The 26,311-nt window shown below is 49.2% G+C and overlaps 1 protein-coding gene across 3 annotated transcripts in view; it reads right to left on the reverse strand.

Moving 5' to 3' along the window:
- Positions 1-26,311, reverse strand: part of LOC122381553 (cyclic AMP-responsive element-binding protein 5-like) — a 122,602-nt gene that overhangs the window by 50,193 nt on the left and 46,098 nt on the right. For 2 of the 3 annotated variants that reach the window (XM_043365855.1, XM_043365854.1), the window contains exons 5-10: positions 23,531-23,676; positions 22,879-23,015; positions 20,210-20,336; positions 16,902-17,164; positions 12,374-12,992; positions 8,572-8,720 (exon numbers count right to left, since the gene is read on the reverse strand). In XM_043365855.1, coding sequence (XP_043221790.1) covers positions 8,572-8,720; positions 12,374-12,992; positions 16,902-17,164; positions 20,210-20,336; positions 22,879-23,015; positions 23,531-23,676 — 1,441 coding nt within the window. The remainder of the gene's footprint in view (positions 1-8,571; positions 8,721-12,373; positions 12,993-16,901; positions 17,165-20,209; positions 20,337-22,878; positions 23,016-23,530; positions 23,677-26,311) is intronic. The other variant, XM_043365856.1, reaches the window with a different exon arrangement.

Below are 26,311 nucleotides of genomic sequence, written 5' to 3' on the forward strand. Positions count from 1 at the left end.
TAGAACATATTAGCCTATGTCTGTGGATTTGCGGAAGATCAGAAAATACATCCAATAATTTAGTTAATATTTTATGAAGCCTATAGGTTGTATTTCTTGCTTCTTTTTATTATTACCTGAAACATTTTTCAAACGTCTGTCTTTAATTTTAATTACTGTAAGGTGTTCTCCTAATGACCAGGTGGCAGGTAAGGTTGATTTGAAAGGGATGGGACAATGCAACATACATTTTCTTGATGCTGTTGCCAGGCTGATGAAGGAGCAATTGATATCATATAATGAGTCATCTGTAACAGGTGTGCAATCCCCCCTACCTATAATGACAAATGATATAACCATCACAGGTTTGCATATGTTTCACCACTTTCAATGTTTTTGGGCAGCTTTTGGCATGATATTTGCAGGTTAGACTGCTTACCAGAATGTAAGTTTAGCATTAAAAATTTTTAATTCTAGTTTTTAAGATTGAGCTTGAAATCTCACAGCCGTGGCCACAGCCGTAGCCGTGCTCTTGGAGATATTTGCAGCCGCCCCGCCCCATAGCCGTGGGGATGCAGCCAGCCGCGGCTGCAGCCGGCCGTTGCAGACCTCTACCGTGATGCATTCCCCGAACAGATCATCTTTCTCCTGCAAGACACGACTCTGGTGAATATTCGCAGTACTGTTTTCGCACTATTTCATTTTAATCTCATATTTACCCAGGGCCCAGTACTAGCCAGTCTGAGACGCCAACAAATGCATTATCGGGCGCCAGCCTGGCGCGGGGCACCAGGATCGACCCAGACTACGAGTGACGCTGTCACTCCCGTTCACTCCAGCTGTCATAGACGGAACATGACAGGTGACAGTCGGGAGGTGACAGTCACACCACCGACTCAGGATAGGGTGACACACCCCTCACCACCGGCCCACCCACATCCCGATTTTTCTCCCGACAAGGACAATACAGAAATAAAGTCTGGCTCATTGCCCATTGGTCTCAGACAGTCGTAATGGGTATGACATAATGAGGTAATTATGGAGACCTACAACACACCAATGGATTCGGACTGGAGCGATAACGATGCGGGACGTAATTAAGCAGCTGGCCGCCAATGTAATCAACTCAATCAGCTCCTCAGTCACCACCAAGCGTGACTGTAAAGCGCTCCTAATAACGTTGATATAGTTTCTAAGAAGCATGGCGCAGTATCATTCTCAGAAATGGTTTCGTATCGCCTCTACCTGTTTTGACATTTGAAATAATGCTAGCAAAGACATTACTCGAACTGTAAATCACATCTACGCAATGCTGCTGGGGACGACAGCGTTAACAAGAATCCGTTCGGGCCATCTTATGTTCAAGTACATGCGTACTTTACACTACTTCACCAGATTCGTTATTCCCTGCCTGTTTTTGAGATGTTTTTTTTAGCGACGGGGCACCTTCCCATATGGGTGGCCAGGTAACCTTCGTATCATATTTAAAGGTAGTGTGCCACCTTTGAAAGATTTCCCATTTTATTTTTCCTAGGATAAGAAGCTTCTGTTTTTACCTAATATCGCAAAAAAAAAATCAAAAATGGGCCTGGAATAGTGCCTTTTTCGCCTAAAAGTTTATCGGTTTTTCGATATGTATAACAACTGTAGTGGGCTCACCTGCAAACAGGCGTCGGCAACAATCGCGAATGCGGCGCACATGTGACAATAAGCAAAGGTCATTATAGAGTTACGACGGACGGGAATGAGTTATCAGCTGTCTAATCGTAGACAACACAATGTCGAGCCTTCAACTGTAAGCCTGTATTGGTATTGTTTCTTTTATTTGGCTGTCGAACATTATTTATGGTTTGAAATATGATTTTATGTAAAATAATTGATATGAAAAAGCCGTCTCTTAAGTTATGACCCCATTTCACCACACGCAAGTGGCAGAAATGACAATGATCAGCTGACGCATTTTTCTTGGCCGAAGTCAGAGCGCGCGGCCCGACGCACCACCACCGCACCACAAAGTATGAGCAGAAGCCGCGCCCAAAGCCAGGGCCCCGGTAACGTGAGGTAGCCGAGTCGGGGCAGCGCGCGCTGACCCAAGCCGGGGCCGCAGCTTTGGGCGCGGTCTACCGCATCCCCGCGGGCAGCCCCGGGCTATCACATGACACCGGGAGGACGCGCGGCCCCGGCTTGGGTCAGCGCACGCTGCCCCGACTCGGCTACCTCACGTTACCGGGGCCCTGGCTTTGGGCGCGGTCTACCGCATCACCAAACAGGCGTGTTCGAAACCGCAGGAGATGATGATGAACGGGTTTATCGAAACTTGATTGGATGAGCATATCGGTAAAAGCGATTTCAGTGTGTGCATTTATTGTTCATAGTGGTGTGAAATGTGGTTGGGGTACGACCGACAACCCGTCGGGGCGAATTTCGCACTGGGGTAGGGGAAGGTGGGGTAAGACGGCCCAGCGGGGCAAGACGGACCACCAGCCCTCCCGGCTGAGCCGCTGCTGGGTATCTACTGCTTTATGCACTCACTATGTTTGTTCTCCTTCGTAACAATGGCCACCTTGAGCTCATGCTGCTAGGATGCATAGCTTTTGAGTTATTGAGAAAAATGTTGTTTTTTGTCAAACTGATCTAATATAAGAGGTCTTAGGGTGATTCAATTACGGCGCCTTTCTTGCATGATTAGTTTCTATTTTGCACTTAACTGTGAAGAACAAAGTTATAAACTTAGTTATAGTCACACTTTAGGAAAGGCAAGGTTTTGCAATGTTGGGCTATTTGACATATACGTCATGATGATGACAAAATTTAGATTTGGGGCAAGACGGACCACTGTGGTCCATCTTACCCTGTGGTGGTCCATTGTACCCTGCATATGGAAAGTTATTTTCCAAAACATTGACACAAGTTTCAGCAAGCTAATTTTTCAGGAAGGAGTCTTTGTTGCATGTGAGCCGTGCATGCAAGTGCTCAGTTAGCATGCATTCATGCCAAACGACAATCAACGCACATGTTCCCAGCTTTTAGCTGCACTTCCATCACACATGAGTAAAGAATAAAGGCTCATTTTGTTATTTTACCATTCTGGTTACTTTTTCTTACAAGAGTACAGAGCAGAAGTGTAACACACATGAACGGATAGCAGGCACTGCTGGGTGGTCCGTCTTACCCCACGTTTTTTCTTGTCTGAGTTTTTGACATGTCCCTCTTTAAGAGCATCCATCACCTAGATGTCTTTAATTTGAAATTTAGTCTTTACACATATCAACAGAGGAAGGATTGAGCATTCCGAAGACTATAAATAATATGAATTACGAGAGCAGTGTAGCAAAATATGCGGCCTCAAACCTTAGCTGGTCCGTCTTACCCCACCTTCCCCTACTCAAAATTTGAAGAATTTAAGACGTTTCCATGAGTTTTGAAGGTATGGATAAGTTCTAAAAATCCGGTTCTCCTTATCTGGGCCATTAACTCCATACGGTCCAGGAAGGCTGGCACACTACCTTTAACCACTCCTTTGAATGTTTATCTGGCGTCTGCATAGTGCGCATGCTACGCCATAAACCTGCGCAGCCAATGATCTCTCTTCTCAGGAATTTCCGTCCCCGTTGGTAAATATGTTTTTGTTGTTTTTTAATTAAACTGAGGCAGTTCTAATTAATACTTTGTTCAGGATAATTTTAGCAAATTGATATAAGACGCCGTCCAGTGATTTTCGGCGCCTAGATCTTTACGAGTCTGAACTGCTCCCCGCAAAATGACGCTCATGCGTAGTACCTTGCTAGCAACATAATAAAGCCAACACAGCTGGTGAGCAATTTCGTCTAGCCCCCACCGTCACGCACGTAGACGCGCATACACACGACCACAACAAATGCAAGGTCGCCCTACTAATCGCCCCAATACCCTGACGACCACACCACCGCCGCTGCCGCGGGGCTCTCTGTTTGCCCATCGCCCAGATTAGATAAAGCTGGCGGCCAGCTGCTCCCTCGGCCGGCCCAGCCACGGCGGCGGCGGCGGCGGGCCGACCTGGCGAGGCTCGCGGATGAGTGATAAACACGCGTCGACTGCGACGGGCCGACGCTGGCCCGGTGACGGCGGCGTTACAGACGCGCCGCCCTGGGCTGGGGTCGTGCTTGGCGTGCCAGTAGTACCGTTCAGGGCGGGGCGGGGGGGGGGGGGGAGTGTCAGGAGCGTATAGGCAACACGAGCCCGGGCTCCGACCGAACGGCCCCAACCCGTGGATGACTGTAGTAAAACTAGTCTCTAGTTCCAGCGAGTACGGACTGGGCAACAAAACCGCGCTCGACGCAGCCTGAGCGCGAACGATAAGCCGCCTTAGAACGAACGGCCCTCTCCCCAGCGCTAATAAAGGTTCCAGCGGCGCTCTAGGGTAGCCGAGCCGCCGGCGCGGCCATGGCTCGGGCTGACCTCTCCGGCACACCGTCGGCCGACTCCACGGCGCCGCCGGGTTCGGTGTAATGGGTCGGCCGCAATATACGGCCGGCAGTAGCCCAGCTGGATAGCGCGGCGGGCGCCGATAGGCCGGACCGGTTACTGCACGCATAGAACTGCGGCCAGCCACTCTCAGAAGCTACCGCCAGCACCCTAGCCCAGAGCTGCAGCTTTCTCCCCCGGGAGGAGGGTCCCAGAGTGACCTGCCCGTCTCCGCGCTGCGGCCCGCCTCGCGAGCTGATTGTCAGGCAGGGCCTCGATAAGCTGACTAAGGTCAGCCGAGGGCCCGGCGGTGGCACGTGTGACGCTGATTTTGCAGCAGAGCGTGGAGAGTCGGTGGGGCGGTATGGAACAATCTAAAGTTGAGGGTACTCGATAAGCCCTTAGAAGCCTCCTAAATACCGCATATGAGGTGTTACATCTCATACAACCTAAACGAGATGTGCTGCCTTCAGCGAGCAAGGCAAGGTCCAGTACGGAACAGCACCGATGAAATGTTATAAAAACAAACTGACAAAATGCTTTAAAAGCGAGCCGGGGCATTTACACTCATCACACCAACTCACTCTAGACGAAGGAGGTGCCAAAATAATGAAATATATCCCTACGACAAGACGCGGCCGCCAGGGATGGACGAGCGGCTGTGGCCTATCTCTGAGCTGTAGTTGACTGACGGATGAAGTGGGCCTTTGCTATAAAGGACAGTGTGAAGACGGTCCCCTCATCTAGCACCGCCGGGCGGCCGATGGAAAAGGTCAAGGTCGAAGTGCCTACCAACGGATCCCAAAAATAACCGAGTTTACGTCACATCAGCTGTTGGACTCATTCCAGCAATATCACTGACAAGAAACAAAGAAAAACGTGACCCGTTGACAGAAACGCATACTTACGAAGACAGTAGGACGAGCACCAGCATGCTTAGCGGATACGAGTTGTGCTTTTAATTATTTTCTTACCTCACTGAGCTCGTACAATAACCTTTAAATTTAGCAAGGTGCAAATATTTGCCTATCATCGAAATGAGAAATGTAATAGAGCAAGATCCACGCGTTGTACTTAATCCGCTGTTTTAGATACTTGCTTTAACCAAGAGCGAGTGGTAAAGGCAACGATTTTTACGACCCAGTTGTCATAAACAAACCACCAGTGCCTCCCTCGCTCAGCAGTCAATATGAACCAAAGCACAGCAGTGAGTCCTCCCAAGCTGATTGATCGCTAATTGGTCTAAACGATCCAAACAGTTCCGCTCAATAGCAAATGCTAGGAGGCAGTTTGTGCAATTGGAACGAGCCATCAAAGCAATAACTCCATTTTGGCAAAACGGCAGCGGGTAACGACTAGGCACACGGCAACACGCGACGACCCAGTCGGCAGCTGAGTCGGGCAATGATACAATAGAGGAATGGAAAACCAGTCAGCCATCATTTTCATCCAAATGAATTACCCAACTGAGTAATGGTCGGGGCCCAGGAAAGCAATTTTAATAATCGACTGCCCATTAAAAGGAGACAGAAAAAGCTAACGCGCCATACCTATTATAACCATCTATAACAAAGTAATAAAGTCAAACCCACGAAGCGAATGCATTTAAGCTTCAGATACATAGGGGAGACTCGGGAGGTATGGGCCGGTTTTGTGAAAAGGCAATTTTCTTCAAGTGGGCAGTGGCTACACCCGGTTTTTCACTCTGTGCACGTGAAATTGCCTTTCGCCTACAAAGTGTGCCTGATATTAGGCATCTGGGATCAACTATTTTGTCTCGAGATAACTTTTAATAAATCATGCACTTTTTCGATCCATCAAAATACACCGGGAGGTATGGGCCATGGCCCGGGAGGTATGGGCCGGTGATATGTTTCATATCCTTTTCTCGACAATGAGAACAATACTCGTAGCTGGTATCTACCTTGATCTCTCTTAGAGCCCAGGAACCGCATAAGCGGCGAACAGCTTACTTCATGGAGGTCACTTGGGCACATATGTATTTTGGTAAACTCAATCATGCACCATGAAATAAAATATATAATATTTTCCTGTTCGAATGAAACTTGAAGCTGAATTTTCAACCTTGCGCGACAAAAATAAAACTTATTGAAGATGACACTCAATGTAAGCATCTTTTTATTAATTTAGGATCAACAGGGGTGGGTGGCCCGAACCCCCCGGTTAGGACGCCAGAATTTGCGTAGCATCTCAGCTCATAATCTTGCAAGAAAGCTTCAAATTGTCTATCCAGCCTTAATTGGCATGCTGTAAACTTAATGCTAGCATTGGACTGACATCATAAAACGAGCCTGGTTCAAATTTATCATGAATTTTCTGTATGTACAGTATTTTACTCGAAGAGGGCAAAAACGCTTTATCACCGCTCATTGCCAAAGAAGACTGAGGAAGATTTTGAAAATCACGTGGGTTGTATAACGGAATGGCTGCTACCAGTTTACGCGGTCAAATGTGTAAAAACACGCAACACTTCTTCAAAACTGCGATGGCCCATACCTCCCGGGTCTCCCCTACTACGAAAACAATATCAAAGACCACGTAAAAACATGCAATCTCATTTCACCTTTGCGTAAGGCACAGCAAAATACATCAAACCACAATTCAACAACCACGACCCCACTCAACCAATATGAGCCGCGCGACCGGAAAACAAAAACCTTCCATCGGTCCACCGGTCTGTCAATATTGTGCCGGTCCAATATAACATGCATGGTCACACAGCTGGGAGCGGTGTGACTACCGGAGCCAATATTCCGCCGGTGCAGAGCAGCGAACATTCCGACAGAAGTCAAATACAGGAGGCTGATTGGCTGCTCGAATTGTCCCCCTCCCCCCCCCGACGGCGATGAATCGAAGAGAGTGCGGCGCGTTCAAAAGGTGGGGTCTCATTACACTGCACATGTGACGCACAATCACTGATGTGGAACTAGAAAAAGTGATAACTAGTTACACGAAAGGCGAGTATCGAGAACTGGCTTCACGATGCCCGCCAGCTTTTCATGCTTGTCGTTTTTTTCGCTCTAAGGTAGCAGTAGTAGTAGCTCCACAGTAGAGCTGCCCTTAATGTGTTATGGATCAAAGCAGTGACTACAAGAAACAATATGCTACCAGATCCCAACAGAACGCCAAGCAACACTTCTGTGTACTCGCACAAGCATCACAACCTCGCCCCATCATCAGCCAGGAGCGCATACTGCCTTTATCTAACTTGATAAGGTAGTAATTTTGAAGTCACTTCAGCGGCGCGCTTTAATTAACGAGAAGTGGCATGGCTGGAAAGCCTTCCATTCAGCCGCGGGACAAACGGCGTGTGGGGCGGGGCGGAGGGATAAGTGCAAAAGAACCAACGGCTGTTATGATTTTATGTCAAGGATAACCAGTGTCTAGTGACGAGGAAAAGGAATTGATTTTCGGTGGAATCGCACCATTTACATTGATTCATTTTGCCAAAGCAATAATCCTCAGAAACCGTCTAAAACATATCATGTCCACGCATCATCAGAAATAGTAAAATGGTAAAATGGTATTCACTGACCGGAAGGAAGGGTCACTCGCCACCACGCTTGATAAATCATTCCCTTTCAAATATTTGGTTTAAAAAAAATCGGCACCAACTTTGTAAAGCTAAGTCATATTGCAGCGTCCTAATCATCATAGACGACCTCGTATCACTAGGCCCATACATCCAAGGCTCATTCGCCACGCTCGACGCAAAAGTTCCGTTCAAATATTTGGTAAAAAAACCGACTTTGTCAAACTTTGTCATATTGCAGCGTCCTATTCATCACCGAAGACAGTATATCACCAGGTCCAGGAAAGGTCAGCTGGAGATGCTTCAATCATCAACTTTCGTGGTAGCTTTCATCAGCACTTAGCGTGAATAAATCATCGCAGCTTCATCTCTTCGAAGGCAGATGGATTGACATATTGATGGACGGGCGGGCGGGCGGACGGACGGACTGACCCAAGGTCAGACGGGCGGACGAACGAATGGATGAGCTGACCGACAGACGGACGTGTGTACAGACTGACGTACGGATACACTGAACAAATGTCCCATTGCCAGGCTGACAGGGGTACTCATGAACAAGACAGACAGAGACAGACGGTCAGCCGCGCAGCACCCACCTGTTTCGCTCCTTCCTCAGGCTGTCCTCCGACTGTGATGTGCGCGGTGTCGGAGCCGGCGGTAGGACGTCAGACGGGGACGGCTGGCTGGTTGGGGTCGGCACCGGTGCGGGAGGCCGCTCCTGACGCTGCAGACTCCGCCTTAGACGCTGTCGGGGAGAGAACACGGTCGGAAGGTCAAGAAACTGCTCCGACATGGGTCGTGCGGGGAGGTGGGAAACATTACTTGGACCCGAAATACCGACCGTAAAGCGAGGAACGAATAACTTTACTCCAGCGAGGGAAGAGCGATTACCAAATACCTCAGCGCATTTGGAACTTCAGGGTAAGATGGAGAGAAATACAGCGGACAGGGATCTACGAGTGGAACTAAACGAATGTTATGTGGTGACCCGCATGCAGCTTGTACATTGCGATGGGGAACAAATAATGTTATAAAACATCTGGGAACATGTCGAGTGTGGCATATGAGAACTTTGCTTTTAAATTCATAGCCTTCTTTGTATTCTGCGCGTTACAATATTGGAAAAGCCGCTGTTCACCTACACTGACAGCCCTGCTAGCCGCGCTGCAGTCTTTCCAACTCGACACACGCCAGCGATTTGCCCGAAATGGCTGGCGGCTGGGCAGTCACTCCGGCCGGTATGATCATCTATCAGAGCGCGCAGATCACCGGCGAGAAATGCCATCCGCAGCGGCGCACTGTTTGACAAATACGAACTGCGACAGCGAGCCTGGCTTTCAGCCGCGACTGGCAGCCTGAGATCTCTCAAAGTTTCCACTCAATATTGAATCCGACATATGGATGCGGCGCGGCTGAGTCGGCTCCGCGCCCCGTTCTCGGAAGGGTGCTCCCCTGTGCCGGCGCGGGTCACGTGCACCGAATGCTGATGGCACACCTCCGGCGCACCGGGGCGCCAGCGTGGAGACTATTTATGGGCTCATTATGGCCATCGGAGACACAGGAGCCGCCCAGCCCGCCGGCTATCCGTGTCTGTTCTGTTCGTTATTAGATATCACCAGAGCAGCCAACATGTGTGCTACCACCGTGCAACTTTCTTGAAATCCATCTGCGTCGGGAAACGCTGAACCGCACACCAGCAGCTTGTAAAGCATGGCATTGTATCGTGTCGCAAGTCATTAGTCAATCGATGGAAGGAAAGACAACAGCCTACAGCAATTTAGGCATGTTTATATTGAGATTGATTAGAATGATTTACTAAGCAATAACGTTGGTTTGCGTTTAACCTCATGGACCTAATCCCAACCTGAAACTGTAAAAACGAGCTGCTATATGTATTTCAAGCCTAAAATTTTTAGTGCGAACCGGAACAGTGGTTTTATAGCAGTGCATGCTCAATGTAAACGTTGCATTAAAGTTAATTTCATTGGCGCAAATACCCACTTTTGAATACCAAAATACTCGTCGCAGCTTTCTCAAAATGATGGTCAAACCGCATTGCATTATTTAATTTGTCAGACTGACCGCGCCACGCACATAGTGGTCATTTATTGCAAGCTGACATTTCTCATATTGCGCAGCGCGTATGCGGCCAGCTATGTCGCCCTTACGTTTGGTATACAATTTCATATTTATTGCAACCGACAACCGCAGAAGATCCGGGAAAGATGCCCTTCATTTCCCATAGGTCAGCGCGGTCGGGGGGCAATAAAATATCACGGCCTCTGAGAGGCCACGTGAGAATGACACCTAGCTTATTAACTAACGGCCAGGACATTATCTTCACGCTAATGGCAATTAAGCGCAGTGACCCCGCCATATTTCACCACCAGCCCCGCCCGGGCACCACCTGAGTATTAGAATGAAGAGCATTAGGGAGTCGTAAAACCCATTACGTAGCACGGACAACGAGCGATCATTGTCAATTCAACACGTCAGCCAAATTGGATTGTCGAGTCGTGATATGCATAACAACTATCTGCGTATCGGTAAATGCTGGCAACGGCTGACTGAAGCACACTTACTAAAAGCGTCCGAAAGGAAACGACAAACTGGGCTTCAAGTCAAAAAGGTCCCCCTTAACTCGAAATTTGAGAAGTCACTAGGTACCGCTAAGCGCTCATTTGGTTGAAGGCAATCTGTGGAGGAGCAAATCAGCCATCACGCCGCAGTCTTAGCGTGCGTAGTGTGAGTGAGAAGTCGCCAAATTACCGCACGAAAGGCTTAGGAAGTTGAGCCGAGGGATAGAGCTCCGCTGGCAGGGACGGCGCTCTCCGCTGCCTCAGTCGGTTCGACCTCGTCGCTGTTCGGGAGTAAAACAAGTTGCCAACAGTTCAATCGGGAAGTAACGAGATCGCGGTGCGGCGAAGCGTACGAAGCCAGTCTTCGTCACAAGTCCATTTCGGTCCGCACCGTTCGCTAGTGCCAACAAAAAAGAACAAGCAAAAATAGAGAAACACAGAAAAAAGAGCAGTTAGAATGAACGAGGGTTAAAACAAAATAGCAGCTTTTAGTGGGAGAAATGCAGATATGCCTAGCCTGAGTTGGGCAATTCTCGCATTCGAATATCACTTTAAAAATTTCGTACGATTCACAATATTCTGTATCATGACGTTAGCACTACCAAATAAACATACCAACTACGCAGCTCACTCCCACAATTCTCATATGTACATTGTACATGCATTTACAAGGCATTGTCTCGGCGGCGGACGGCAGCAGCGGCGGGGGAACCCATTGATGATCACTCATCACTTCAATTTTGCAATACTTATCTTACTCGCAAATGTTACTTTGAAATTACCATACCCTACCCAGTTTATGTCTTCTTTCAGGGAGATGAGCTCTTGTGTCACGATTTCATTAAAATTACCACATTGTATCTGCACCCAACGACAAATAACGTTAAAAAAAAAAAACACGAAGAAAATATGATTTCATGCAAGGGAACAAACGTGTGGCATGCAACAAAAGCGAAAGTTCTACTCGTAATGGCCTCCGTAGTCATTACGGCGATCCCCAAACACGAGACAGTCACTATTTAGACACCGTATGTTGGTATCAGCTTGTGTACGCTGCAGCTAACTCACTCATGTCTCTCGGGAATCCAAGTTTGGGGATAAGGCATTCAGGTTCGGGGATATTGATTGAGCTCAGTAAACCGCGTCCAACGTCTACTGCCCTAGCGGCTACTACGACCCTACGGGACACAATAACCCGGACTTCAATAGACACCTAATGAGAGTGCCGGACAAAGTGCTGATCGGGACAGTTGTCAATGAACTTTCAATCTGGGACGTACTACGCGGCTCGGATGAATAGAACAAGGTGGTCGTTATGCTTCTTGAGTTACTACGCGGCATCTCGCAATGGATAAATAATAGAAAGGTGAGACGAAAGGTCCGACAAAGTTACAGGAAAAGTTAAACAGCGGGAATGTAATTACAGTCAAGGAGATGAAAGGGAACTTTGTTCGCGAGCCAGCGAGAGACGGGAATGGGGTAAGGGACAAGGTTATGTGCGTACCTACTTAAGATCCGATGAAAAATCGATCAGCTAGTCATAGCGGGTTCGTTATATGGCTTTGGTGTACCGAAAAAAAAGCAGGAAATTTAAGATGAAGGCGAATCAAACTGGCGAAATTAATTTCAAATTCCTTAAACAGGGCCCTGAGAGCTAATTACTTATTTCAAAGCGAGATGTAAAAAGAGTAATTTTGCGTTCATCCAGCAGAGCACACCTTCCAAACAGTTCAACAAAACGGGGGTGTGCTAAGCCTCAAAGACATCTAATTACGTCTCTAACTAAACCAGCTACTCTATCGGCGTGCATCCAACATACCTCCCTGACCGTGTCAGTTGCTGCCGCCATTTCACTGGCAACCACTCCGCCTACAGCGGTCACTGCCGGCGGCGTGGTCAGTCTGCCGGGCATCCTGGCCGCCCCCGCCCCCGCCGCTGCCGCCGCCGCCGCCGCCGCCTCGGAGTGCATGGACAGGGGCATCACCTGACCATCCGACAGCTTGATCTGGAACTCGACTGCTTCTGACGACAGTGCCGAGTGCTCGGCCAGGGAGGCAGTCGGATGCGGCGGTGGGCCGGCCGGCTGGGAGGAAGCCTGGTGCGCCGCCGGTAGAGAGCCCTGCAGCGCACCGGAGAGCATCCCAGAGTGCATCCCAGGGTGGAGTGAGTGCGAGTGAGCCACTGGCAACATCCCGGAGTGAGCCGAGTGAGCCACGGAGTGAGCCGCCGAGTACGTAGCCGCGTGGCTCCCGGCGAGTGAGTTGGCCAGCGACCCGGCGATGGCCGCCGAGTGTGCGCCGCTGTGTACGATCGGCAGGGCGGTGGACATCTGGACGGGCCCGGCTCCAGAGGAGACGAGCCGTGGACGGAGCGGCGGCGGCACGGCCAGCTGATGGTGCCGCGGGATGGCCACAGTGGAGCTCACTGCCGATGATTGCCTGTGAACATGGACAGGGTGAACAGTGTCAAGCGATATTTCTTTTATTTCCTCTTTTAGTTGTGGATTACAGGGCGGCCGAAACACATATCCATCGCTGTACGGGGTCACAATGTTCAGGGTCACATACTATGGTCACAATGAAATGTCACAGCGGTGGATGCGGCTACAGCACGGGGAAATATAAATAGAGAGGGAGAGAAACAGACAAACGGGCAAATGAAGAGACGGGCAACACTAACAAGAAAGAAAGAGAGAACGAGAGAGAGAGAGGGGGAGAGAGAGAGGGAAGAGGGAGGGAGAGAGAGAGAGAGAGAGAGAGAGAGAGAGAGAGAGAGAGAGAGAGAGAGAGAGAGAGAGAGAGAGAGAGACAGAGAGAGAGACAGAGACAGAGAGACAGAGAGAGAGACAGAGAGACAGAGAGACAGAGAGACAGAGAGACAGAGAGAGACAGAGAGAGACAGAGAGAGACAGAGAGACACAGAGAGAGAGAGAGAGAGACAGAGACAGAGACAGAGACAGAGACAGAGAGACAGAGAGAGAGAGAGAGAGAGAGAGAGAGAGAGAGAGAGAGAGAGAGAGAGAGAGAGAGAGAGAGAGAGAGAGAGAGAGAGAGAGAGAGACAGAGACAGAGACAGAGACAGAGACAGAGACAGAGACAGAGACAGAGACAGAGACAGAGACAGAGACAGAGACAGAGACAGAGACAGAGACAGAGACAGAGACAGAGACAGAGACAGAGACAGAGAGAGAGAGAGAGAGAGAGAGAGAGAGAGAGAGAGAGAGAGAGAGAGAGAGAGAGAGAGAGAGAGAGAGAGAGAGAGAGAGAGAGAGAGAGAGAGGATATAGGGGGAAAGCAAGAAACAAGAAGGAAGAAACGAGAGCTCAGAGTATGAGAAAGGAAGAACAATGAGGCACAGATCGATCTCCTCTGACATTTAGTCGAGCGCTATTCCAGTGGCCTGAGAGGCCATGCGTATTGCATACCTATTGTGTAAGCACGAGGGTCTCTTCCGACTGGAAAGTGACACGGCATATTAATACGAAATGACACCTGGATACAGTGATGATCCCTGATATGAGACTCGGCTGACGACAAAACGCTGCTCTGCGGTTCATTTCCGTCGTCGGCTCATATCTGTGTCGAGGGGCGCGCCAAGTTACCGTGGAAAGGTCACCGGCCGGCACCGAGTCCAATTAGAGGCGGCGATAATACGACACGACTGTGAGCCACATCCGAGAGCTCGCCACTTCAGGCTGGTATTCTTTACCTGAGAGACGCCCCCGTAGCCGCCGGTAAGGCGTTGTGACACCCGTCGATGTCCTAAGGACAGATGGTGCTTTCAGAATGTTCCCCGTTCCTGCTCTCCCGTGCGAGGTTAATTTGTAATTAGTAAGTTGACTGAATCCGCCACTGAAGCGGGGAAGGACAGGTTGGATACTGGATAGTCAGCTGGATGCCGCCCTATACTTAGATGGTGCGCGGTTCGTTCCTTCCCCCAAGACCTACAGTGCATTCACCTTTGATTGATAACATTGAGTGATAATTAGAAACTACAGTAACCTTATGACTGAGCCAGCTGAAAGTACGCATGATGCATGCGTTATGCAATTATGCATGCATGAATGAAAGATGAGGGACTTATGCTTTTATTTGAGTTATACAGCGCATATTTGATACTTTAGTGTCATCCTCATGAATTAGTACGTTATCGCAGTACATATATCTCTAACACGTCAGTAAGTTGATGCATGGGTATTGCAAGACCGAGATGAAATGCACACAAGTTAACTTGTCATTAGGACGCGTTGGGACTCGTCGACCGACGGCAGTAAAAATTGTATCATTGAGGAAACTGCAGTAGCGAAGTGAAATACACACATCTGAGGGCCATGAAAGCGCCGAAAAATGTTAGTATGTAGATAAAACCTTAACGACTTAATGTTCATTTTGCAAGAATTTCACAGAAAATTCGGCTAGGCCTATTAGGATAATGAAACAGAGCGGAACTTTCGTTTATATAACATCCAAACTTCACATTGAATCAAAAGGCTCAGCTATTCCCGCATAAGCAGTCAAAGGAGTGAAAGCTGAATACGAGCGCACTCTAAGGTCGGTCCGATGCCGGCTGTTTTATGACGGATGCCTCATGTCGGACGTTCAAACCCTGACCCTGAAAGGAGTGCCGGACTCCTGTCGGTTTTACAAGCACCATCCATCCTCTAAACCCAACAGAAAAGTCGTATCCATAGGGTCGTCAGATATCTCAGAATATTTATATGTATGCTCTTCTCACTTGCCACTTTTTCTATTGATTCACTCGCAGGAAAAAAAATCACGCTACAAAATATGCCTCAGAGGGAGTCCTTTTTTGGCATCCTGCATATCAACGGTAAAAAAGGTCGTGGCGTCAGTAAGCCTGTCGGAAAAAAGTACTTCTACTGACATACGACATGGTTTGCTAATGGCCAAGCCGTGAGGTCAGCCATTTCCCTCGCCCCAGCCCAGTCTCCGAATGTTGCCGTTCAGCGAATCCTACTGCCTGAACGTTCGTCCTTCAGCGAATCTATTCACCTCTTCCATCGATTCCAGCTAAGCTTCTTACCGTCAAACTCTCAACCCGATGGGACGTGCCGAGTCGAGATTAAAGAGTAAGCTCCAGAGCAATAAGAACGCATCAAAAAGGTGGCAAACAAATATTCAGGGCCGAAATAAGGAAAATCGTCTTGACAGCAAAGATGCAGTCTCAACGGTATGCTTGTCTCGGAGTTTTATGGAAGTGCAAGGAAATCTAAGCAGCTACAAGCACGCAATAAAAGCTATTGGATATGGAAAAATTCCACACGTTTATTGCTTACAAATTACAAAAACGTCCAATTACTCCAATTCTGGGGCCACATTTTCATTGGCGGTCAGCATTATCTAAATCAAAATCTTCCGTACCCAGCAGTTGGTCAAATCATACCACATCTAAGTGGCTCCCTAAGATCGTATCTTAATAACAGCGGAACAAATAGTTGCCAGAACCAGTCCTGCGCGATGCTCTGATGAATCTGATAATGTCTGGACTTTACCGCAGCTCTGCTGGATTCGACATGGATCAGGCTAATGAAGACACATCCCGTGAGACATTGTTCCGCTGCGCCGCGACCTCGCTTCCCAGATCGGCCAGGATATCCCGGGCAGACTGAGGCCCCGGGGAGCCGGCAGGGGGGGTTACGGGGGGGCCGGCGCAAGCCAATTGGAAGAAGCGCTCTGCTTCCCGGAATAGGCCCAGTTCTGGAACCGTGCGCGGCACGACCGCAAGGAAAAGTTTGGCCACAAATTAAATTATTCGCGGCTTACTGCCTGTCTACCTGTCCCATATATCACAGGCTACCGTTTCAGGTCCCTCGTACGCACAGTGTATGTCTCATCTGCTCACAGTGCGGCGGGACGTGAGCTTCAGCTCAAAATGCCTAAAGCGTTGCAGGTATACCACTTGAAGTATGGCTTGAAATGTGGTTTGACTCCCTATAATGCTCACAGCGTGGTGGTCGCATGGGGACACACCATATTCATTCACCGACACACCATACTCATCAGCGTAGCTGTGTATGGCCCAAATACTTAGTACTCGCAGCATGGCGGGGCATATCATGTCAATGGCATGCCAATCATGGATTTCATGGATGGATGCCTACCATCATTTACAGATATTTCAAACAGTATTCATCATTCATGAATTAAATCGGTGTTTCGTGTTTATTTCAAATAATGATACCCACAACATGGTGGGCACATGGGTCAGCTTCCTTTACCCACAGCATGCTTGGCCTATGGCTCGACCTCCATACCAACAGCGTTGCGGGCCCACGGCTCCGTTTTCCATACTCACAACGTGAAACACGGCTATATTTCCATACTCACAGGGTGGTGGGCGTGTGACCGGCCGGCGGAGATCCGACGCCGCTGCTGCCCGGCGCCTGGACCGAGTGCGGTGAACCCAGTGACGCGGCCAGTGAGCCGGCCGGTGAGCCCTGCAGTGACGCCGCCAGTGACCCCGGCGCGTGCAGTACCGGCGGTGACGACAGTGACCCGGGCGTGTGGATCACAGGTGGAGAGATGAGAGTCTCGGAGACGGGCGGGATCACGGAGGGTGAGCGCATGTCCAGCGGGCCCTCCACCTCCATCTGGGAACGGTGGGAGATATGGGGTCAGAACGGTACACATGGCGGTACACACAGCGGTGATACAGAGGTCAAAGTGGTGCTCATGGCGGTACAAAGGTACGGCGAGAAATGCGGTTGGAGTGGTACACATGGCGGTACACACGGCGGTACGTACGGAGGTCAGAGCGGTACATACGGCGGTCTAAAAGGAGGCCAAAACCGTATGCGCGACGGTATATACGATGGTATCCACGATGGCAAGTACACCTGGCGTTCATAGTCGTACGCATCAATATGCAGAAGCTACTTGTGTGTATGCATATATTTTCAAAGGACTCTGTGTATGAAACAGTCCCTTTGAATATTATCAACACAATTATGATAACTGCATCAAAATCAGACGAGATAACAGCAGTGTAAATACATAGCGCTGGAGAGAAGCAAATAATTGAGCAAGCCACCGGTCTGAGAACGATTATTTGAGACGGTAAACAGAACACTTCATTGTTTCCGATATACAAGCATCACAAAAAGTGATTGCATTTTCACTGAATCACTAAATGAAGAAAACTGACAGAAAGCACGTTAAGACACAGACGGTACTGCGAACAACGAAAACAAACCAAGAAAAAAAAATGTGGCAAACAAACTCCGGGAAAGGGAGCCAGCTGCTGCGGACATTAGTGAGCCTTAACCATATTACAGAACACATCCGCAGTGATAAACGAATACCAGCCAATCCAGCGTATTAGCTAAAAGCTTCTTTCGCAACTCTGGTTCGTTCCTTTTTTAAACGACTGTTCATTAGTTCTCCTCTGACAGTTGGCACTCTGCTCAGTGTCAGCTCAAAATAGCACGGTGCCAAGATGTAAACTGACGCTGGAGCCGGAGCCACAATGAAAAGACGGCTCAGAATGAACAAAGAAACTATGAGTTACTTAATGGTGCCAATTCGCCTTAAGCATGATGCTGTGCCTAGTATGAGGGCGATCTCGTGTAGAATTATGGATAGGACAGTTAGGTACCTACTGTATTGAATTAGTTCCGCATCGAGTACGGCGTTTCCTTTTTTTAAATTTCAACGATCCGCATTCTTCATCAATACCGTTCATGCAATATTTAAGTGAATCCTCGTTTCATCTGTCTACCACCAGCCGAGCCCTGTCCGCTCTGTTCCAAATTCGGTTATCGGCCCGAGCTCACAGGTCTGAAGGGTGCAATCGGTCCCGATAGCAGCTGAGCGGGGTAGCGGGCTGCCCGGCCAATTTCCGTGTACAGAGCATACTGTTACCAAATGTCAGAGGGTGCAGCCACCCGCCGATACCGGTTAACGACAGGAGAATCATCGGCATACACAGGACACCGCGCGGTGACGAGAGAGAAGATCCGACGAGCGAGCGCACATGGAGCCTGTCCCGGACATTCAGCTCAGTCTGGTCTATTCTGTCCGATTAACTCAGCTGACATGTTAAAACGTCTCCTTATTCAAGGAGCTTCTTATCGATCAATCCATGGGATTCACCTCTCAAACTTGTTTAGCATTCAGTAGGTCTGCTATTATAGGTCAGGTCAGATGATCGTTTATCAGCGATGTAGGAATGACTCTGTTTTCTCTCGTGTAAAAAAGCGCAACGCCGATAGTGGATTAGCTTCAGCTAATAACGAATGGTCACGCAGCCGATGGGTTCGCGAGGCTCATTCCATCGATTGCTTTCTCAGGCATGTCGGTGGGCAGGATGGCGGGCAGAAATGTCCACGGCGAACGCACATACCGACAGTATGTACTATAACTTTCCTATATTACGAAGAAACTATATATTGACCGAATAATATTGAGTATAATATAATGAGTAAAAAATGATATAGCTGTTGCACGCTGTGGCAAACCACGGAGTGACAAATTATAAAAGCTTTATGCAAGGTACCCCAGTGTTCCATCTAACCAGGATTATCCTCAGACCAATACCATCACCGAACAATAAATCACCAGATGCAATTCATTCAGCCGTCGCCTCCATCCCGAGAAGTCAAAAAGAGATTGTGCTCGGCACGGCCCGGCCAACGTTTATGCATGGGTCCCATGCGTCTTATTAATGGCAGAGCGGTTATAAGCAGACGGCGGCAGAGATCTGGTGTGAACCACCCCAGCCGACGCGGCACCTGCTGCCGACGGGACTGGAGGAGGTGGGATAAACGAGCGCCGGACACGGGCCGGGAGGAGGAGGCGGCGACACGGAGCGAGGGAAAATGTCAGCGAAGATAGAAAGGGGAGAGAGAAATGATCTAAATAAAAGATAAGAATGCGGGTATAATATATCATAAGTTAGTTATTAATATCAGCGATTGATCGGCTAAGAAGAAATATTAATGAATTCGGCGCAAAGTTGGATATCAAACATCAACAAGAGGAGTGTTCCATGGAAAATGGATATGAAATAAGGCAAGCAAGCTCATTGGATTATGCATGCATCCATACATCAAAAGCACTCTCCTGCAAACTGAACCATTTTCAGAATACCGTGAGCACCTGAGCCTCCAAATTCAAAGTGAAGGCGGAATCCTGATCAAAGTGGGGATAATGTGATCTCACTTCAGTCCATTTGTCTTCCAACTGGAGCCACGTGCTGGAATGTCAATTGTTTGGTGCGCTGGGAGCAGCAGCATTTATTTGGGTGCTGAATATGCAGAAAGGGCGGGTGTTAGTTATAAAAAGGTGAGGGTTGAGTGCACAATTCACTGCGGTACATACCTACGCCAGGGTACAAATGTGATGTGAGCTGAGTGTGTGTGCGTGAATAAGTGTGTTAGTTGTGCAACTGAATCCCGATGTTCCGTTTTGATGACATGTCAATCATAATAGCCATGTGTTCATGGACCGATTGCACGATGTAAATACAGGGGAGGGGATGGGTGCCCCGTCCACCAAGGCATCCACACAGTCACACGCCTGGGGGGTACCGTGCGCCGCGGCACACACGTCTAGGGGAAGGGGCGGGTACGCGGTCGGTACCTTCGTATAGAGGAGAGGGTGGGTTCACCGCGTCTAACGCAGAACTCAGTACTCACGTCATCATCGATGCCGATGGTGCCGTCCGGGTCGAGCGGGTCGCGGTGGGCCGGCGGCGCGCCGCCGCGGGCCCTCAGCGGACTGCATGGTGTCACAACCACGTGCGCCGGCGGGGGGCTGCCCAGCCTGGGGACACGGAGAACGAGCGGTCAGAGAGGGGCGGGGCAGAGGAGGGGTGCACTCAGAGGGTCAGGGAGTGTCTAGTCCGGGAACACCGGGCACACGAGAGGTCAGCAGAGAGACAGACCACAGCAGGGGGGGGGGGGGGCACCCAGGGTTACTGGACTCCCCACCCTGGGGTAACGGGGGCATGTGGGGACGGTCAGAGGGTCAATATACATCCCAAACTTGGGACATAGCAGCGTATGGGTCCGGTAAGAGGAACCAGAGGGCAGAACGGGGCCGGTCAGATGGTCTGAGACACACACGGGTATTCGTCATTGGCGAGTGGCTCAGTGGCGAGGCAAAAGGAGGCAATTTACACACTGAATGGTATACACCTTACAACAGTAAGCTGTACCTAATCCACGTTTCATATTAACGGTTCCCTACCAGGCATTGTTTCAAGATGGCATGTTCGCCTTTAAAAGCAGAGTTATCCAATGAAATAACGGAAACTTTTCCTGAGTAAAAGAAAACGTAATAGGATTCAAGCACATGTGGCAAAGAGATCGGAATTGCTAAGAATACCCCATCCCTCTCTCCACTAGCACATTCATACACCCCCGTCCCGTAAATCGCCCTAGATGCTACGCTCAATCGGAAACAAACAGGCTCACCCTCCGTCTCCCAGCCTGATCGGTAGGAACAATGCATCCCGGCTGGGGAGATTTAGAGCGTTACGCCCGGCGGAAAATAGGCCATTAACGTCAAAACATAAACACAATAAAATACGAGGCAATCTCAGTGCGAGCTTTTCCTTCGAGGCTGATGGAAACATCGATCCCTTATCTATAAGAACCAGGAAAAAGAAAATCCTAAATGCGGCCTTAAAACAAAGGGAAGTGACAACAATGATCTGTGTCTGTGACACAGAAGTGAGGGCGCACTGAAAGCGAAAACCAGTCACTTGTTTACTGGAGGCATTTAAAAGGAAACAGTTTACCATATAGAAAATACTAATGATGTATTATATTATCTACGAGACAAGGCATTCCCCATGCCCGTTTTACCTTAGTTAGGAAGTAAGCACAAATAACAAACTATCGGACAGTTTCGCACAATTTGCTCACGCCACACCTATTTGATCTGATTGGCAAATTTTATACTTGAATCGGGCTCTGGATTGCTATAGATAAATTCAAAAGCAGTCGGCACGTACGGATATGATGGTATCACGCATAATACGTTAAGCATATCAGGCTATGATGGTTTTCAAGCAGGTTAAATATCAGTGAAAGACATATGCCCTGCCAAAATGTCGCGTCACATTCGCAGAACGCTTGGTTTATGCTTCACCCTTATGTTCTGAGTCTTAACTACTAATCTGGTAGCAGCTTTATAAAGTTGGGTAGGCGTCAACTTCAAGGTGATTACGAACTTAAAGCAGGTTATTATGACAGTGCTGATTAAGACAAACATCTCATTAGTGAGGACTAATCTAGAAAAAAATGTTCCTACCAGCGTCATAGCCCATTAAATGTACATACGCACTAACGATAAACGTTCATTTGAATCATTCGTATCGCTCTGAAATGGTACCTGGCGACAGACTGTCACTGTGCTGCTTATATAAGACTTCCGTTTGGACTTCGACTGAATCTCGTGAAACAACTCCCACAAATATGGTAACTCAATGGAAGCCGCGCACTGCCTCATTTTCCACGAGCGTCAGACTTTTGAAAATTACTCAGCCCTCGCTGACGTCAAAAGTCTGAGGGCCAATGACAAACTTTAATTCCAGATTTCAAAATGCTGAGTCAGATGATATTAAATGCACCTGGCCGTACAAAAGAGCTGTGCCCTCTTTGAAGCCCGTAAAGACTTGATTCCACTGCATCACGACCATCAATTGAGATTAATTTCATCTTCTATATAATTTCCCAGCCTTTAAATTGTCAGTTCTCCTCGATGGGAACGCCTCCGTACCTATAGCCAGGGAAATTGATGCAAACCTCCTGTCCTCTGAGGTTTCCGTGGATCAAGCAGAAGAAAAGGAAATAATTTACTTGCTCGTGTGTCATCGTTGTTTTAAATTGCAAAACAAGTTCCGCCCAACTAAGTTGCGTCCCAGAGGTCCGGTCAGTGGCATTGGTTGTTGTTACAATTTGGCAATCGAGTTCTCTCTTGGTGGGCGTAGTTAGCAATCAGAAATTACAGGAGAACCTAAGGGACATTGAGGATAAATAATGATCCCTGCAATCTTACCTAGGTAGAGTCTTCAGTAAAATACTTTTTAGGACATATTTTGAAGAAACTACTGAAGTCCTGAGGATTGGTGGCACCTGCATCGAATTGTATAAAAGCACGGCTTAAAAAATCGGCATTTGAGCTCCATGACCCTAAAACGGCCAGACTTTGAACGCTACATTTCAGTGCAGACGGAGAGTCGACAAATGATCGTCCATGGTACAACAGCACATGATCTCTTCCCAAAGAGCAAGCACGCCGTAGCCTGACACCGTAGCCCAGAGCACACCGTGGCCGGGAGTCAACACCGCCCGTTTACCTGTGTGGACTGGCGAGTCGCGGCTGCGGGGTCTCCACGGCCGGTGTGACCGAGCCTTTAGCCGGGTGGTGGTCGCCCTCGCCCGGGTGCACGATATGGGGAGTGTTGAGCGGCTCATCGCAGGCGCCACTGAACGGCTGCCGAGAGAGATAGAGGTTCAGTACACTGGCGAGAGATGGCGGTGGCGGCAGCGCGGAGCCGCAGGGAAGCTACGACACAGGGCCGGTTGGCAATAAATACGCGTGTGTATACAAACAGGCTACAAATCTGCATAAGTCAACGATAACAGAGAGCGTTGATCGCAGACAAACATTTTCACTTCCAACGAAAATGCTTACCGGTAGAAAAGCTGGCCAATTCCGAGTGCTCCGCGCCAGTTTCGGCAGCACTTTATCAGGTCTCAAGGTGATAACTGTCATCTCCCTGACTTTGGTAGCGATGCAATGAATAAAAACAGCATACGTTCGACACAAGAAGACAAACATCTCGAAACAAAATAAAAAGCACCTTCACGGGCTTCACTAAAGACATCCAAAGCCAGAGGACCGCGGGTAAACAAACGCCCAGAACACATCGCGTAATCTTCCACCCTGTCTCCCCAGCACACCACCGATATGATAACCCCATCCCCTCATCTACCAGCGGTTCTCACCAGCGGGAGGCTGACTGAGGCGGCCTTGTTCTGTTCCGCAGCCTTCCTGAACTGCTCATCGAACGGGTTGGCTTTGAGCAGGTCCTGAAACAGGCCGACCTCCTCTCCGATCCGGATGAAGCGAGTCGGCGTCGGCGTCAGGTCCGCTGTGAAAAGACGGGTCAAAGGGTCAGGTCACGGGGTGATGTCACGGGGTCAGATCACGGGGTCAGGTTACGGGGTGAGGTCACACAGGGTTAAGTCACTGAACAGAGGACGATGAAAGAGGTCATGGTTCGTATCGTATCCCTTCCCTAGCCCAGGTCACATGGTCAGGTCATGGAACTGGTTACCGAGGTAGGTCGCGGAGTAACATCCCTAGTTCAGGCCACTGTCAGGCCAAAGGTTCATGTCGCTAGATCAGGCCACTGAATTGCCTTGGTTGATAATGAGTTGGTTGGGCTAGCTCACCAGCAAGCCATGTGGTCCATGATCATGTTGCTAGGCTAGGTCACTGTTATCATAAGGTTAGTCACAAGAGGTATCGAGTCACATCTAACGTCAGGTCTTGGGTAGCGGTCAATAACCTCTTCGAGAGACCAAGTAAACAAGTAGTGGCGTAGGAAACGTCTCTGGGTCCAGACACAGTAAGGCGATAGGTGCAGGATTCCAAAACACAGTGGACGCGCCCAGGTCAGCCTCAACTGTTCACACCCGCTGCTAGACTGAAACGGTCTGTTCTGGACGCTCAGCAACATACAGTGCTATACAATTACGAATGGGAATCCAGAAATAATCATGCTGGGCTACAACTTGACGAATAATCAAGAGCGATACGCATCAAATCAGACTACGGGTTGCGTCCGGCTTTGTGGGTAAGCTCAGAGTCCAGGGAGCATTAGCATCAAGGATCGTGAATAGATCACAACTCGCCCAGGAGATTTCTATACGATTGCGGTATTCCTCGTCAGCCCTATAAATATGCAATATGCATAGTATTCACTACCCAGCACATGCACAAGTCGAAAGCACTGCACATTTCCGCGTTGGGTTTACAATGTCGTTCAGTATTTTTTATCTAAAAAAAGGACCGGTTTAATAACGGGTTTCCGTTCGTACTGGACATTTGACGCCTCAAAACCGGTCGGGCGTCACAGATAACAATCTTTACGCAAAGCAGCCTTATGTGGACCATTGTAGTCCAGAAATGAGGGCAAAAGGCGAAACACGACACGCACCTAGACACGAGTCATTTCAGATATTCCCCAAGTGAGCTGGAAATCTTCCTCAGCAACATACCACGGGGCCCCCTTCTCCGTACCACGTTTCTCCAGGCATCCTATCTCACTTCTCCGTACTAAATGCCTGTCTCGCCTCCCCAAACACTCTGCTAGCTCGGGTGCCGGCTTTGAAGCAGCGTTTGAAGCGGCCGCGAACAGGCTAAACACCTCACCGCGCTCCGTTCTTCGGAACACGCCGTCAGTGTCACATCAAACCGAAACTCGTGACACTCGGTGCGGGACCGAAGGGCCTCGCTTCCTCGTCACGCTCCCCCCTCCCCCGCCCCCCGCTCCACGACGAGTCGCCAACTCGTCCAACGCTGAGCCGTCGAGCCGCCAAGATGAGATGCGAGATACGGGGGCTGGCGGCGCGTCTTCCGGCCCTCGCTGGCCGTCGCTGCCGTCGTCGCTGGCGGCGCGGTGACCGCCGGTGCCGGTGCCAGCAGCGCCAGTTCAGGACAGTGCCAGCAACCGCAGGATGTTTCTGTCCGTGCCAGAGGCTGTTACGGTGGCGCCGACCACCGCAGAGCCGGCAGGAGAGCCGGCTATCGCGAAACACTCTTATTTTTAGATTAATTCTACAGAAGGTTTGAATGAGCACACGGAAATCGCCTGGTTTTGAGGATGTCGAAGCTCTGAAAGAGCTGAGTTTTAAGCTGACCGGATCGGATATAACACGAGCGTTTTTGCTAATCACGGGAGTAAAATATGTCCCCGCCTGACAATAGCCCTTTCCTCAACGCACTCACCATTGCACTTAGTGTCCGAGCACTTGTTCCTCCACAACCAAGGCCACTGTCAAGTTGAAGTGTCAATCTGTGACCTTTGACCAGGCAGCTCCGAAATAGCGAGTGCCGAAGCGATAGCATTGCAACCTTTTTAATACGCATCCAGGGTCCGATTTGAACATCCCACAGTCAAGCACATAAACAGCAGACAATAGGACCCAAAAGCTGACATAGCACGGCGCCAAATTGATAGACGAATTCAGTTGTTAGAATAGAACTCGCTGCCACTGAGCCGTTTGCAATTGACGTTGGGCGACAGAGACTTTATACTTGGGTGACGATAAAGGCAGTTCGTGACAAGATCGTACCATAGCGACGATACCAGAACTTCGTGACTTTTGTCGGCTTTGATTCTCATCAGTCAAAGGAGTGACAGATAGATCTGGTGTTATCAATGGATCTTTGAGAACTTTGTCCCGCAGTGCAGAACGGACGACGGGTGGGGTAGGACCTCACACCTCAGTGCCTCAATGGCGGTAGGTTTTCTAGCAGTCTGTGAGATTTCATACGCTGTTCTCACCTCCCTGAGTGTCAGACTGTTGGAGCAACTGAAAGATGTTAAGCCTCAGTGTCCCGATGGCGGTGAGGTTTCTCACACGCCTTTCTCACCTCTCAGTGTGAGGCTGTTGGACAAGCGGAAGGAGGCGGTGAGTTGTCTCACGGTCTGCTAGTTTTCTGACGCTATTCTCACCTCCCAGTGTCAGACTGTTCAAGTTTGATCGGTTGAAGGAGGT

This window comes from Amphibalanus amphitrite, unplaced genomic scaffold, assembly GCF_019059575.1.
Source record: "Amphibalanus amphitrite isolate SeventyFive unplaced genomic scaffold, NRLGWU_Aamphi_draft 000122F_arrow, whole genome shotgun sequence".
Classification (NCBI taxonomy): Eukaryota; Metazoa; Arthropoda; class Thecostraca; order Balanomorpha; family Balanidae; genus Amphibalanus; species Amphibalanus amphitrite.